The sequence below is a fragment of the Lampris incognitus genome, chromosome 8 (assembly GCF_029633865.1).
Source record: "Lampris incognitus isolate fLamInc1 chromosome 8, fLamInc1.hap2, whole genome shotgun sequence".
NCBI lineage: Eukaryota > Metazoa > Chordata > Actinopteri > Lampriformes > Lampridae > Lampris > Lampris incognitus.
In genome coordinates, this window is record NC_079218.1 from 9,309,965 (window position 1) to 9,324,147 (window position 14,183).

Sequence of the window (14,183 nt, forward strand, 5' to 3'; positions counted from 1 at the left end):
AGAGAGAGAGACAGAGATAGAGAGGGAGAGAGAGAAAAGGGCTAGGCAGGCAGCCGGCTGGCTGAGCCACTGGCATGGTGAGCTTGCCCTGAAAAGGGCACATGCCTCCCTGCACAATTATCTGCTGTGCTTAGAAACAGCACCCCCACCCCTCAACTCACACACACACACACACACACACACACACACACACACCCCAGTTTGACCAACAAGACTAAAAATGGAAGGTAATATAGCAAGGCCAAAGTATGCCGGGTCCTAACGAGTGATGATTGTGTTGATATGGGCTAGACCAATAGGAGTGGGTTTGACGTCAACGCGATGTTTAAGTTGCCTTTTTAATCGAGTTTGTGAGAAGTTCTGGATGAGGGAATGGTCGAGAAACGTCTCGAAGGGCTGTCGCTCCGAGCATAGCGCACCAGACAATGTCATCTGATATTGCGCATACAGCATGAGATCATTACTGTAACATGAAATACACGCCCTGGAGATTCTCACATGTCCGTTGCCTCTTTTCTTGGTTTTGCAGGCTACTTCACTGTAATAGCGGTGATCCTGAAGTCAAATGACCAATCCCCATGGACCAACGAATTCGAATGTAAGAGCCAGTGGACAAAAATGTCTTGAGCAAAACCAGAATTTATTGGCGCGGTTTGGACACTGCGTCCATCCCAAATCAGTTTCCCGCCGTAACCTCCCCTCTTCTCTTGACAGCAACCGAATTATCCTGTTTGATCGAGTCCATCTCCACGAACAAGCCCAGAATTGAATGGAAGAAGATACAGAACGGGGAACCCAGTTATGTCTACTTTGACGAGAAGGTCTCAGGTAACGGGGGATAACAGCAGCTCGTTTTTGCACGGGTTTCTGTTTCTGGAATGAGAGTGTGATTGAGCGTACTGGTATGGTGCTAACTGAAATTCCAACATCTTTCTACCCCTGCAGGTGATTTGGAGAGTAGAGCGAGGATCAGGGAACCCGCAACGTTAGTGATAACGAATGCCACGAGGTCCGACACAGCAGACTATCGCTGTGAGGTCACCGCCCCGAACGACCAGAAGTCTTTTGATGAGATTTTGATCAGCCTTGTCGTACGAGGTACTCCCACTCACAGCCGCGCCACTCATATCCTAAGCCTCTGCTAATGAAGCTATGATTGGCCCTTTCAGTTCATATTATATATAGATGCTGGGAGAAGTCACTTTACTCACTAGGAAAAAGATTATGTGCGATCTTGATGGAAATCACGGTTCCACGTTGCCTCAGATGCAAAAATAACCATGAGAATAAACAACAGGTCATTATCATATCATTACATGAGTGGGCCCGCTTGATGTATCACACTTTGGATGCTGTAAGCTGAAACCATGTTGTAGGTCACGCCAACCCTTTGGCATACACACGAGGATGCGTTGTGACCAGACCTGCCCAGCTGCAAAGGCATGTTCTGGGCTATAAGGGGAAACCTCTGAAACTGCATCTGCTCTAAATCGCAGTGCTAAAGAAAGCAAGGGCCCGCGTGTTTTGGTGGCAATGTCTGGCACGGGCCGAAAAACATGTACCCGTCTATCTAGGCGTCCTCGGTATTCATCGGTACCACTGGCCCGTAAGAGGACAAAGAGCTTTTTAACTTTTTTTCTCTTACTTTTCTTTTACGAAGTGATCACATTTTCGAAGTAGCATCGTTGAAAAAAAAAACCCCCAGTATCATTTCTTGACGCTGGGATGCTTACTGAGCACCAAGCTTAACGCGGACATGCTTCTTTAACATAACCGTCTCAGTGAGGATTCAGCTAAGTGACTAACGGCATATGTTATGTGTCATCACAGTAAAGCCAGTGGTGCCAAAATGCAGCGTTCCCAAATCGGTGCCTTTTGGGAAGTCAGCTGAGCTTCACTGTGTGGAGGAGGAGGGCTACCCCAAATCTCAGTACCAGTGGTTCCGAAGCAAGGAGGAGATTCCCGAAGACCCGAAGTCCAGTCCCAAGTTCTTCAACTCCTCATACACGCTCAACTCAGACACGGGAACGCTGGTTAGTAATGTTGGTGTTTGCACGTGCTTGGACAAGGGCATGTTTGAATGGCAAGGGCGGGGCAAGAGGGGGGTAGGGGGATGGTGGCCTGACGCCCAGGGGTGGGTGCAGATATTTTGGGGAGACAGTTGATGGTGCGACAGGGCTTGAGCCATGAGGGGAATCTGCTGTCCTCGTTTGCACATTCCTCAATTCTCTCTTGCTCTCTACTCAGTGGCCCGCCCGGGGCCGCTTTACTGTCAACTATCATGCTGGCCTCTAAGATGTTGGCCATGCAGTCACTGCTGACCCCCTGGCAGTTACTACATACTACAGTATACCAAAATGTCCACGTCTAATTGAAGCCCTGATGCTGCCAGCTCAGCCCCTCAGATTCTGTCCTACAGAAAAATGCCCAAAATAAAGTTCCAGTTAATAATTTCAGCAGCCGATATCATAGCAGTGAAGATATTAAGATATTACAGAGGTGAGTATATTTTTCTCTGTGCTCATAATTTTTTCCATATCCTTTGTGCATATTGTTAACTGTTTTATTGCTCATGTGGCATGTCAGTTGCCATAACTATGATGGGAAAACCCCCAGAAAGTTTGGGTTTAATCATTTTCATGAACAGAATTAAACACACAAAAATGCAAAGATAACAAATTACATCACAGTTGTGTGTTAGAAGTATATGTTTTAGTGTTTCTAAAAACAAAACTTAACTATCATGAAAGTAAAAGAGGGATTTTTATGTAAAGACAATCTTTCTGCAAACCAAAACGCTACACCCACTTGTCCAATTTATTTATTTATTCACTCATTCATTTATAACTTATGTTAAAAAATGTAATATGGCAATGTTATGTATATACTTAAACTGGGAAGCATAAGTAGCCTACAGCTTTGGTTGAAGTCGCATATTTGATAAAGTCACAAAGAAAATCACATTATATTTTATTTGACATTTGGTGACACAAACCAATCTAATCTAATGTAACAGAGTTGGCTATTCAACAATGTCTGAAGTGGCTAAGCATATTTATTTTTCACTTTATTTTTAGGAGGCAGGCTTGGGGGGATGGGGGCAAAAAATATCAGGGGTGCTAATGCTCCACACAATACTGCACCTCCTTACCTTCGCAGTGTGGGGTGATGTATTAATCAAAGTTGGTTTGTTTTGTTGCAGAAGTTCAGTGCGGTCAGAAAAGATGATGCTGGAGAATATTACTGCCGAGCAAAGAACGACGCAGGCCATTCAGAGTGTGGACCCCAAAAGATGGAAGTCTGTAAGTGTCTTTTCCATTGAAAATGAGCTGCTAATGTTAATAATTCATCATTGCAAAACTACTTTTCAAAATGTAAACCTTTCATTACTCATGAAGATAAAATGAAACAATGACTCGAAATTGTTTATTGTAAGATGAGCCAAATTCCAGTGAAGCCGTCCCATTTTATTTTGCTCTGCTTGTCTTTCCACAGATGACCTTAACATTGCAGGGATTGTACTGGGAGTGCTGGTCGTGTTAGTGGTGCTCTTATGTATAACAGTGGGGATCTGCTGTGCATACAAGCGAGGCTACTTTGCCAGCCAAAAACAGACAGGAAACAAGTAAGACATCTGAGAAATGTGCCAGTACAACTTGCCTGATCATTTATTGATTTCTTACCAGTGCTAACTAGACCAAGGCAAATTTATTTGTATAGCACATTTAAGCAACAAAGCAATTCAAATTGCTTTATATAAAGCATAAAAGGTATTAAGACAAAATGTAAAAGCAACATAAAGCAATACAATTACATTTAAAAGCAAATAAAAAGATAAGACTAAAAGTTACTGTGCAGTGTAAGATGATAATCAAAAGCTTCAAATTTGATTTAATAAAAGGCAGCAGCAAACAGGAAGGTCTTCAGCCTTGATTTAAAAGAACTGAGAGTTGTAGCAGATCTGCAGTTTTATGGGAGTTTGTTCCAGATATGTGGTGCATAAAATCTGAAAGCTGCCTCTCCATGTTTAGTTTTGACTTTGGGGACAGAAAGCAGACCTGTCCCAGATGATCTGAGCAGTCTGGATGGTTCATAGCATAGCCCAAGATCAGGAATATATTTTGGCCTTAAACTATTCAGTGCTTTACAAACCAAAAGCAGTATTTTAAAATCAATTCTTTGATGGACAGGAAGCCAGTGTAAAGACCTCAGAACTGGAGCAATGCGATCTGCTTTTTTTGGTCTTAGTAAGGACCCGAGCAGCAGGGTTCTGAATCAGCTGCAGCTGTTTGATCGATTTATTTAGAGACCTGTAAAGACCCCGTTACAGTAGTCGAGTTGACTAAAAATAAACGCATGGACAAGTTTTCCTAAATCCTGCTGAGACATAAATCCTTTAATTCTTGATATATTCTTCAGGTGATAGGCTAACTTTGTAATTATCTTAATGTGGCTATCTAAATTCAGGTCTGAGGCCATGACTACACCAAGATTTCTGGCTTGGTTTATTAACATTATCAATTGTAGCGGAGCGCTGACTTTTATTCTTTCTTTCTTGGCTCCAAAGACAATTACTTTAGTTTTATCTTTGTTTAACTGAATAAATTTCTGAGACATCCAATTGCTTGTATGGGATTATAGTCCCCTGGTGACATGGTTATGTAAATCTGTGTGTCGTCTGTATAATTATGGTAGCATATTTTGTTGTTTTCCATAATCGGAACAAGTGGGAACATAGATGTTAAACATAAGCGGCCCCAGAATGGAGCCTTGGGGAACTCCATAGGTCTTTTTTTTTTCTCACTCAGATTTGTAATTACCTATAAACACAAAGTAGTCCTTGTCCTTTAAGTAGGATTCAAGCCAGTTTAGTGCTGTGCCAGAAAGTCCCACCCAGTTTTCCAGTTGGTCTATTAATATGTCGTGGTTGACTGTGTCAAATGCAGCACTGAGATCCAGTAATACCAAGACTGAGATTCTGCCACTGTCTGTTTAAGCGGATGTCATTAAAAACCTTAACAAGAGCAGTCTGAGCGCTGTAGTGTGGTCGGAATCCTAACTGGAAGACATCAAAACAGTTGTTTAGTGCCAAGAAGTTGTTCATCTGCTGGAAAACGGCTTTTTCAATGATTTTACTTAGAAACAGGAGGTTTGATACAGGCCTGTAATTGTTAATTAGTGAAGTGTCTACATTATTCTTTTTTAAGAGTAGCTTGATGACTGCAGATTTCAGGCCTGTGGCAAGAAACCTTAGAGAAGACACATGTTGAAAAGTTGTAGACTATCTGAGGCCGTGCAATTAGAAAAATTTTTGAAGAAAGCCATTTGGCAGAATATCAAGGCAGCTGGAGGAGGATTTCAGATGTTGTATAATGGCCTCCCAAGTTTTTATGGTTGATGGGATCAAATTGTGTCATGCTATATAAATCGATTTTAGATGGACACAGGGACAACACATACCCTGTACCTAGTATGGAGGCACTGACTGCCTGTTTAATATTCTGAATTTTGTCATTGAAGGAGACAAATTCATTGTAGGCCCTGGTAGATAAAGATTCAGAGGCTACTACCACAGGAGGGTTTGTTAGCCTGTCGACAGTAGCAAACAAGGCGCATACATTATTGTTGTTTTTGGCAACGATATCAGAGAAGTAGGACCGCCTTGCAGTTCTGTTCCAAATTATAAATGTGCAGTCTCTTTTTATAGTTGTCATAATGAACAGTAAAATTTGTTTTTCACCATCTGCATTCAGCTTTACGACACTCTCTGTTCCTATTCTGACCAGCGTGGCACATCTCCATGGAGACATTTTCTTACCAGAAACCACCTTCACCTTAGTATGTGTAATGACATCGACAACATTCGTAATTTTAGAATTGAAATTACCTACAAGCTCATTGACTGAGACCCAAGAGAGGGCGGGTGTGGGAGAGAAAGCCTGAATAAATATTTCACTGATGCTTTCAGTGATATGCAGTTTTGTGATTACCTGTTGGGACATTTGTGTGCATGGAGATAGTACTCTCACAGAAAACACAGTACTGATCGGAGAGAGCAACATCAGTCACCACAACCTTAGAAATGTTCAGACCCTTGGAGATAATTAAGTCCAGAGTGTGCCCCTTGTTGTTTTTGTTCTCCATCATGTGCGGAGTCAGTCCATAGTTATCAAGAACACAACACAGTTCTTTAGTTCAGCTGTCGTGGGGGTTGTCAACATGGATGTTTAAATCACCAACAATAACTACACCGTCAAAGTCAATACAGATTATAGACAGCAGTTCAGTTAAGTCATCAAAAAAGTTTGCATTGTATTTAGGTGGCCTATAGATATTTAGAAATATAACTCAAGAGAAATTCAACTGAAGAGCCACTTTCAAAAGAAGCAAAATTTCCATAAGATGTCTTCTTGCACTGAAGTGAATCATTAAACAAAATGGCAATTCTGCCTCCTTATGCGTTCTGGTTTCGCTCACAAAACTGAGGTTGGTGGGGCTTGATTCGATAAGAACTGTTTCACTTTTGTCTTGGTCTAACCAAGTTTCAGTTAAAAACGTACAATTGAGATTGTGCTTGATGATGAAATCATTGATTAAACAGGTTTTACTGCCAAGGACCTGATGTTTAGTAATGCTAAATGTAAACCCAGCAGCCAAAAAATCCTCACTCGTGTCTCTGTGTTCCAGTTACAAAGTCCCAGCTAAAGGAGATGGTGTGGATTATGTCAGGACAGAAGATGAGGTAAGTAAATAGAAACACTGAGCAAAAATTATTGTTAAGTCTAAAAAAAACCCATAAATGCATGTATTAGAGGGGATTGCAGCTTAATTTAAAGTTTGTGTTCTTCCTAGTTACACAAATGACATGTTAAAAAGGGCAAATCTCTTCCAAAGCCAGAAACCAGACAATTTAATCTCAAACCTGTGTCGTCAAGATGTAAAATTGGAAAGCTGCTTCATAGAGAGGGACAAAGGGGGATTTTGTATGCTTACAACTTGTTTTATGAAATGCACTAGTAACCCCAGAATCCCAGAGAGCTCTCACCTAAGCTTTTATTATGCAACTTCTTGCATGGAGTTGTGAGACCTTTTATAGCTTGAAGGCACCACAGGTTTGAACTTTAGTCCTCTATCTTTAGGCTTGGGGAGAGGTTTTGCTCACAACACTGGGAAGGACTCTTCCTTTTAAGTGTGTGGCATAGCGGGGTAGTAACTTCATATCTATGCGATATCCCAAACCACTAATTTGAGTGTCATTATCAAAAACTATCATGAATGCATGTCACTGGGATTTAGAACAAAGGCGCCTGATGCTTTTCACTGTGACCATCTAAAATAACAGAGCTTCAGAAAGAGATGTCTGGAATGTGTGGTTGCCCTTAATACTGCTGTTTTCCCTCATGATATTCTATTGTTCTCTGCAGGGTGACTTCAGACACAAATCATCATTTGTCATCTAAAAAGGGAGAGGAACATTTTTCCAAGGAGCGAAGAGCATGACATGTTGGACTGCAAGCTGTTTGTTTCCAGTGAGCTGCCACAGTTCGTGCCTTGAGCTCTTGGCATGACTGTAATGAAACATCTCAAGTTTGCCAAAGGTTGAAAGTTTTCACAGAACAGCAGTATGTATAGCTATTTCATAGATGGGTACAGAAATACATTTGTTGACCTTATCACCACTAACTGACTTTCTTCGTTAAATTATGGCGTTCTTACTTTACAGTAATTGCATGTATTCGAAAGTTAAAACACTACATTTACGTGACACGTTCCACCAGGTGAAAAAAAGGATGTCTCACTGTTTTCAACTCAATCTGGAGTCAGTCTGTCCTGACAGATTTCTACTGTAAACGTTTCGCTTCAAACCCTTTGTCATTTGTAAAACATTTCTTTTCTACTGTTGAAATTTGTCAGACTATTTTTGATGGAATATATTTTAAAAATGCCTATAGATAAAAGGTTTACTTTTTTAAATATTTGTAAAATACTAACATGTTTTTTATTTGGTTTGTGGATAAGAATATTTAACACATTAACAACTTCGCATCAAGCCGTGAGCATTTGCAACCTCGCAAACGACAACGGAAAGGCTAGACAAATTCTAAAAATGGCACGCGTCAGCGCATCAAGGTCCGGTTCTTGATCAGCCGTCTTACGTATTTTATTTCTCTGCTGGGATTATCCACTTTATGTCGCAAGAGAGATCCGTGTCAATGTTTGTAGATAGTCTTAGTGAAAGAATTTGAAGAGTGCCAGTCAAATGCTGTGAAACACTGTACACAATCAGTGCTGCGTTTTCTTGATTTTAAGTGTCCTTCTATGCTTGCTGTTAATCTTGTATATATTGAATATACTGTCGAGTTTGGGTTTTTTTTCTTTCTTTTTTTTTTTGCTGTCCTAAGTACGTTCAGTATTACATTATAATAATACAGGGTTTGTTAGTTAACCCTCTAGACCCCAACAGACATGTACAAACACACCCACAGCATACTGGAATGTTGCCTGGATCTCTGCAGGTTATTTTTGCGCAACTATGTTTCAGTCAAGCTCAGCCCCAAAAAAATCGAGGGGCGGCGACACGTTTTGACGCCATAACCGTCTCTGCATCGGGAATCTCACATTTTTTTGAGGACTGCTTGTGTCGTGCTCCAAAAATGCACGTTCCGTTTTGCAGGAACTTGCCATTTGCGGAAGCCTACGAGTGTTAAGTGATATACAATACGGCAATTCCTGGCTGCTATGGGGTCTAAAGCGGTGAACAAGTGTACTGATTGTATATAGATTTGTGGTACAGATTCTTGTTTTTTTGTTTTTTTCCTTCCTCTCGGAAATACGCAAGGTGTTGACAATGTGAAACTTCCTGTTCGAGGCAATATGAAACTCTTTCCATTTGCAAGGCTTAAAAGATCAGGCGTCATTTTCCAGGAATTCCATTCAAAATGCCTGAACACGAGCTCCACAACAGCCCGGTGGCACGAGCCCGGAACCCTGATTCGGGGGTTCCGGCCCCCCCCCCTGGACTCCACGACGTGTCTTTTTTTTTTTTTACTCTGAAACGTCACAACGCGGACCCACAAGTCCCGTTTCCAAACGCGTCGCTCGGCTGAGGATAACCTCCCGGTTCTCGGTGCTAAAACTCGGCGGAGGCAATTAAGAGAGTTAAACCTCCCCGCCCCCCCTCCGTCGCGGAAACGACCCGGAGTCTTCAGGGCGGCCCTTCCGGTTGGGCCGATGACGTCAGGAGCGGTGCGCTCGTAAACGCCGTCGTACCAGCAACGCGTGCCGTTATAGGAACGGCTGAGCCGCGGTCGCCAAAGAAAACTCCCGTCTCCATCGGTTAAAAACCAGCTCGGTCTTTCATGAGGACACGATTCACCCGTCCGGCCGGACCTCGTATATGGGCATCCGTTTACGGCGCTTTAAAAAGCGCCCTCCGTGGTGCAACGTGATTGGCTATAGCGCCAGTTCGTTTCACTACGGATAAGGATGGAGGGAGGGAGGAGGAGGCGTCATTTCCGGCCTCGTTTGTTAGCGACCGTTCTTGTAGCCGTTGGAGCCGCTATGCCCCTTTTTCCACTACACGGTACCGGCCCGGCTCGACTCGCCCTTGTTTCGTTTTCCATCAGTGGAAAACACCGGCATTTTTGGTAACTTCCCACTTTTCCGGTACCGCCTTTGTCGAGCTTCCAAAAAAACCGGAGCGGGTACCAAAACCAATGCAGGCCTCTGATTGGCCAGAGAAACGCGTCACGGCTTCTTTTTGCGTCACTGCGTCGTCAATGCGGGCATTGGAGACCGCCCGGCATGGCGCCCGGGTAGCGTAGCGGTCTATTCCGTCGCCTACCAACGCGGGATCGCCGGGTCGAATCCCTGTGTTACCTCCGGCTTGGTCGGGCGTCCCTACAAACACAATTGGCCGTGTCTGCGGGGTGGGAAGTCGGATGTGGGTATGTGTCCTGGTCGCTGCACTGGCGCCTCCGCTGGTCGGTCGGGGCGCCCCCGGATCGGCGGAGAGGAGGTGGAGCAGCGAACGGGCCGGCTCAAGAGGAGCTGGGTAATTGGCCGAATACAAAGTGGGGGGAAAATTGGAAAAAAGGGGGAAAAAAAGATACCGCCCGGCATTTTTAAACACAGAAGCGGAGTTACCGCAAAAGTACTGTAACGTGCCTGGATAAGACGACACGCTGGCCGCTGGCTGGCGGATCTGACCCTTTAGTCGAGCGGTTAGCGATGTCTCCTGCGGTGCGGGCGATGCGAGTTCGCTTCCCGGCCGCGGCCCAGCTCCTGTGGTTGCGTGGTCCCCCGAATTCGCTGCAGTACATTTTTGAAATTGGAAAAAAAAAGAAAATCCACGCCGTGGTCCGTCGAGGAGGTACGGTAATAGAAAACGAGCCGAGTCGAGTCCAGTCGAGTTGAGCCGGTACCATGTAGTGGAAAAGGGGCAAAAGTCCCCCAGACGTTGGTAGGCGCGGGTCTCCGATTCTATGGGATTGCAGACTATGTCACGCGTAATTACCAGCGACACGAATAGCAAATGAACGCTTAAAGGGATGAAGTGAACCTTTATATTTGGGCTGAAAACATGCTGTCGTGGACCCAGCACGGCAGAACTGGATGCCCTCACGATAGGTGTTGAGTGTATCGCTTTTAGAAACACACCCAGACAAAACGCCTCGTCTACACGTACGCGGGTATTTTTGAAAACGTAGCTTTTTCTACGCGTTTTGGCATTTCGTCCACACACAAACTGCGTTTTAGGTCCCTGAAAACGGACTGTTTGGAAAACTCCTTCCAGGGTGTAGATTTTTGCAGAAACTCCTATTTTCAGCGTAGACGGCGAAAACGGGAGTTTTTGACTCGCTGTTAGTTTTTCTTTTCTTGTTTAGGCTTCCGATTGGTCAGCGTGGCTTTAGGGTAATATCGCCCCCTGTTGGTCTGGCATGCTCTTGCCAGCGCATGTGTTGTGTAGCATGTTTTAGCGTCTCATTTGAACAGATTTTCGTTTTTAAACAGTGCTCACGTGGACGAGATTTTTTTTTTAAGAACGGAGGAGGGAAATCCCCGTTTTCAAAAATACCCCTGTACGTGTGGACTAATTGCTTACGTAATATGGGGGCAACAAAGAAACGGAGACCCACGTGACGTAGGCGACACGCGTTGGGCCCCAGCATGTTAGATCAATGCGATATGAGCGGACTAGAAAGGTTAGCCAACTAAGCTCCCTGGGTAGACTTGTGAGGAGCAGGGGCGAGGTGTTCCATTACAACACTGCCACCTTCAGTCTGACCCACACCACCATCACTATTGTAAACTACTAATAAGACACATTAGTCCCTAGCTTGTGGCGCAGCACACCCCGTATCGAATCCCGCACCGGGCAAGAAAATAACCGCTTACATTGGTGGCAGCGGTGGGATCCGGAAGTGTGCAGATCCTCAGAAGTCTCTTCGGAGCGCGGGAATACACAGCTAACGGGTCTGACCCTTTAGCCGAGCGGTTAGTGACGTCACCTTGTGGTGCAGTACGCCCCGTATCGAATCCCGCAACGGGCAAGAAAATAACCGGTTACACTACATCTACGCTCCCTTTTCGATCCTTTTCCTAAATGTGAGTAGGCAAAAGATGGGCGAAAAACAAGTGGTTGCTTAATCTTTTAAGTCGGTGAGATTCAGGCGACATAGCCGATATTCAGTAAGTGAGCGTGCCGTGCTCGTGTTCAGGTGTTGTGAATGTACCGGTGTATTTGCATTGTAATGTAAAATGTTGCAGCGATCAGCCATGGTAGAGACGATCTGCCCAGTGTTTTTTATGCATAGGAAGTTATCAACACTGCTCTGTCCTTTACCCAAGGTACCACATTGCATTAAGGGAGCCATGAGAGATATTCCATAATGCATGTGTGTTATAACACATGAGTGTATTATCAACACAAAGCTCACATAGTAATACATTGAATGAGAAGAAACTGCAAAACACTTTTGAAATTACTTCCCAGTTCAGAGATGCTGATGGTTTCCACGTGTACAAATGTCATTCCTCTTAAGTGCCTTCTGCCTTTAAAATCTGCTTTTCAACAACTATAACATTTTCAAACGTACATACATCTCCGTGTAACTCTTCGGGGAGAATGCACCAAATTGCTGGCTTGCATATTTTTGCGTTCGCCAAACTGCGACTATGGCGTTTGAGAGGAATGATGACACCACAAATAGTTGAGCAAAGAGTATTGCAACACTTCCCCTAGGTACATATCTGAAAATTTGTAAATAGATTTTGTTATAGATTTGAAGGTGTAGTTATGTTTTTATTTCCATTAAAGTAATAAAAAAATAGAAATATATATTAGTGCCTAAATATAGTGCAAAATTATTTTTGGTAATCTGTCATAGCGCTGGTAGGCAAAAGACACCACGTGACACCACTTCACATGAAGTCTGGCTCGTAAACACATTTGCAGGCACACGTTTCCTTCGCGGATCCCAAAGCTTTTTGTTTTCGACGCAAAATGCCGAGGAGACTTTTATTTTGAAAATCTGCTTGGGGTGGGGGGGAGGTTATTCTCAATCACGTGACTTTTTCATTGACGACGAACAGCTCCGCCATGTCGGAGGACAGACAGACCTTAGCAACCACTGCTTACGCTGAATAACCCATTAGAAATACTGACATGGCGTGGGGTTATTCCCGTATTACGTCACGTGTCACGTGACGGCAACCCATCCGCCATGTTGGAGGACAACGGCTCCGGCCCACCGGATGCTGTGTTGCCGTCCCTGTTCGAGAAACGTGTCCTAAACAGTCCAGAGTGGACACAGGGTGTGTCAAGGTCTGATTCGCGCACAGAGGGGCTATCGTGGGTCCATATTTTACAACGGTGATTTTCTGCGCCGTTTCCGTAGCTCAGGCCAGAACTTGGTAACCATTTCTTTTGCAAACTGTTTTTCGAAGAGTGGATCACAACTGCCGGGTTGTATTTTGTTGCGTAGTCGGTTCATTCATTGTTCATGCATTGCAATACCACCACGCCACCAGAGGGCGCAGTAGTAGATTGTTGCTGAGTGTAGCACGGTGGCTGAGGGCGACGAAGAAGTGAGATTAAAAAGAAAGGAGTTGAAAACGTACGGCGCTCGTCTCTTGCCTCGTTATTATTTTACAGCGATGCTAATGTGATAAAGTCTAGCATAGGACATATTTCCGTACGTTTTTCGCTTAAAATCTGGTTCTTGTAAACGCAGATCGACAGCGAGAGCTCCAGCGTAACCAGCGGTCGCTAAGGTCCTGGCTGTCCAACATGGCGGCGCTGCTCGCTGTCGGCGGAGAAAGTCACGTGGTTGGGAATGACCCGTATGTAAGGGAAACCGACTGCCTGATTGGTCGGCGTTGATCCCTTGCTAGTCAAGTAGCTGCACCATTAAGTTATTGCTCGGGTGTTATTGGGTGTGTTCATTACCAACGAGGCTGGCTAACAAATCTAAGTGAACTGACGAGCGGGAATTCGTGCACAGTTGCGTTGCCTGCGTTTGGCCCCCACGAATACCGCCTGTTACCCCCCTGCCAGGGGCAGCAAGGCGGAGGTGGGAGAGATTATATTGACATTTCCACTGTTCTGCCCTTGCAGTGTAAACATAAATAAACAATGAGAGACAGGTTGCAGTATGTATTCTACGCTGGGGGGGGGGGGGGGAGGAGGGGGCAGCTATGCCAAATACCAACTGCCAAACACACCGATGTCCTCTTAACTCCAAGATGGCAAAATTTCAGTGGCTCTAGCGTCGACAGTCTGCTTTCTTTGGCGGGGGAGATTGGTGTGAAGTCATGTAAGAGGTGCGCAGTCTTGAGAACACGATGTTCTGAACCAAACCCACTTTCGGTAGAATGTCTATCTGGTGGGGCCTGGTGTTTTTTGTTAATTCTTGAACCATTCTGTTTGTGATTAATAAAACTCACTTCTAATATTACAGAAGAAATTTGCCGATTGCTGTTTGTGTGTGTGTGTGTGTTGGGGGGGGTGCCAGTGGTGGTGGGGAGAGGGGAGGGGTGCATTCTGAACTGACAGATTTATCTTGGGGTCTTGGGGGGGGGGTCATTTTTTTCATTTCATCATTTCATACTTCATACACGCCAAGACTGAGTCACGGAAGCCTGTCTTGACGGACCCGGTGCCGTAATCCATCACCGGGAGT

At 44.4% G+C, this 14,183-nt stretch overlaps 1 protein-coding gene across 1 annotated transcript in view; it reads left to right on the top strand.

Moving 5' to 3' along the window:
* The window catches only part of jam3b (junctional adhesion molecule 3b), a 49,892-nt gene extending 40,846 nt beyond the window's left edge, over positions 1-9,046 (top strand). Inside the window, exons 2-9 of the mRNA XM_056284774.1 lie at positions 530-598; positions 715-828; positions 946-1,098; positions 1,831-2,033; positions 3,203-3,302; positions 3,496-3,625; positions 6,688-6,742; positions 7,425-9,046. Coding sequence (XP_056140749.1) covers positions 530-598; positions 715-828; positions 946-1,098; positions 1,831-2,033; positions 3,203-3,302; positions 3,496-3,625; positions 6,688-6,742; positions 7,425-7,460 — 860 coding nt within the window. The 3' untranslated portion in view covers positions 7,461-9,046. The remainder of the gene's footprint in view (positions 1-529; positions 599-714; positions 829-945; positions 1,099-1,830; positions 2,034-3,202; positions 3,303-3,495; positions 3,626-6,687; positions 6,743-7,424) is intronic.
* Positions 9,047-14,183: the final 5,137 nt, after the last annotated feature.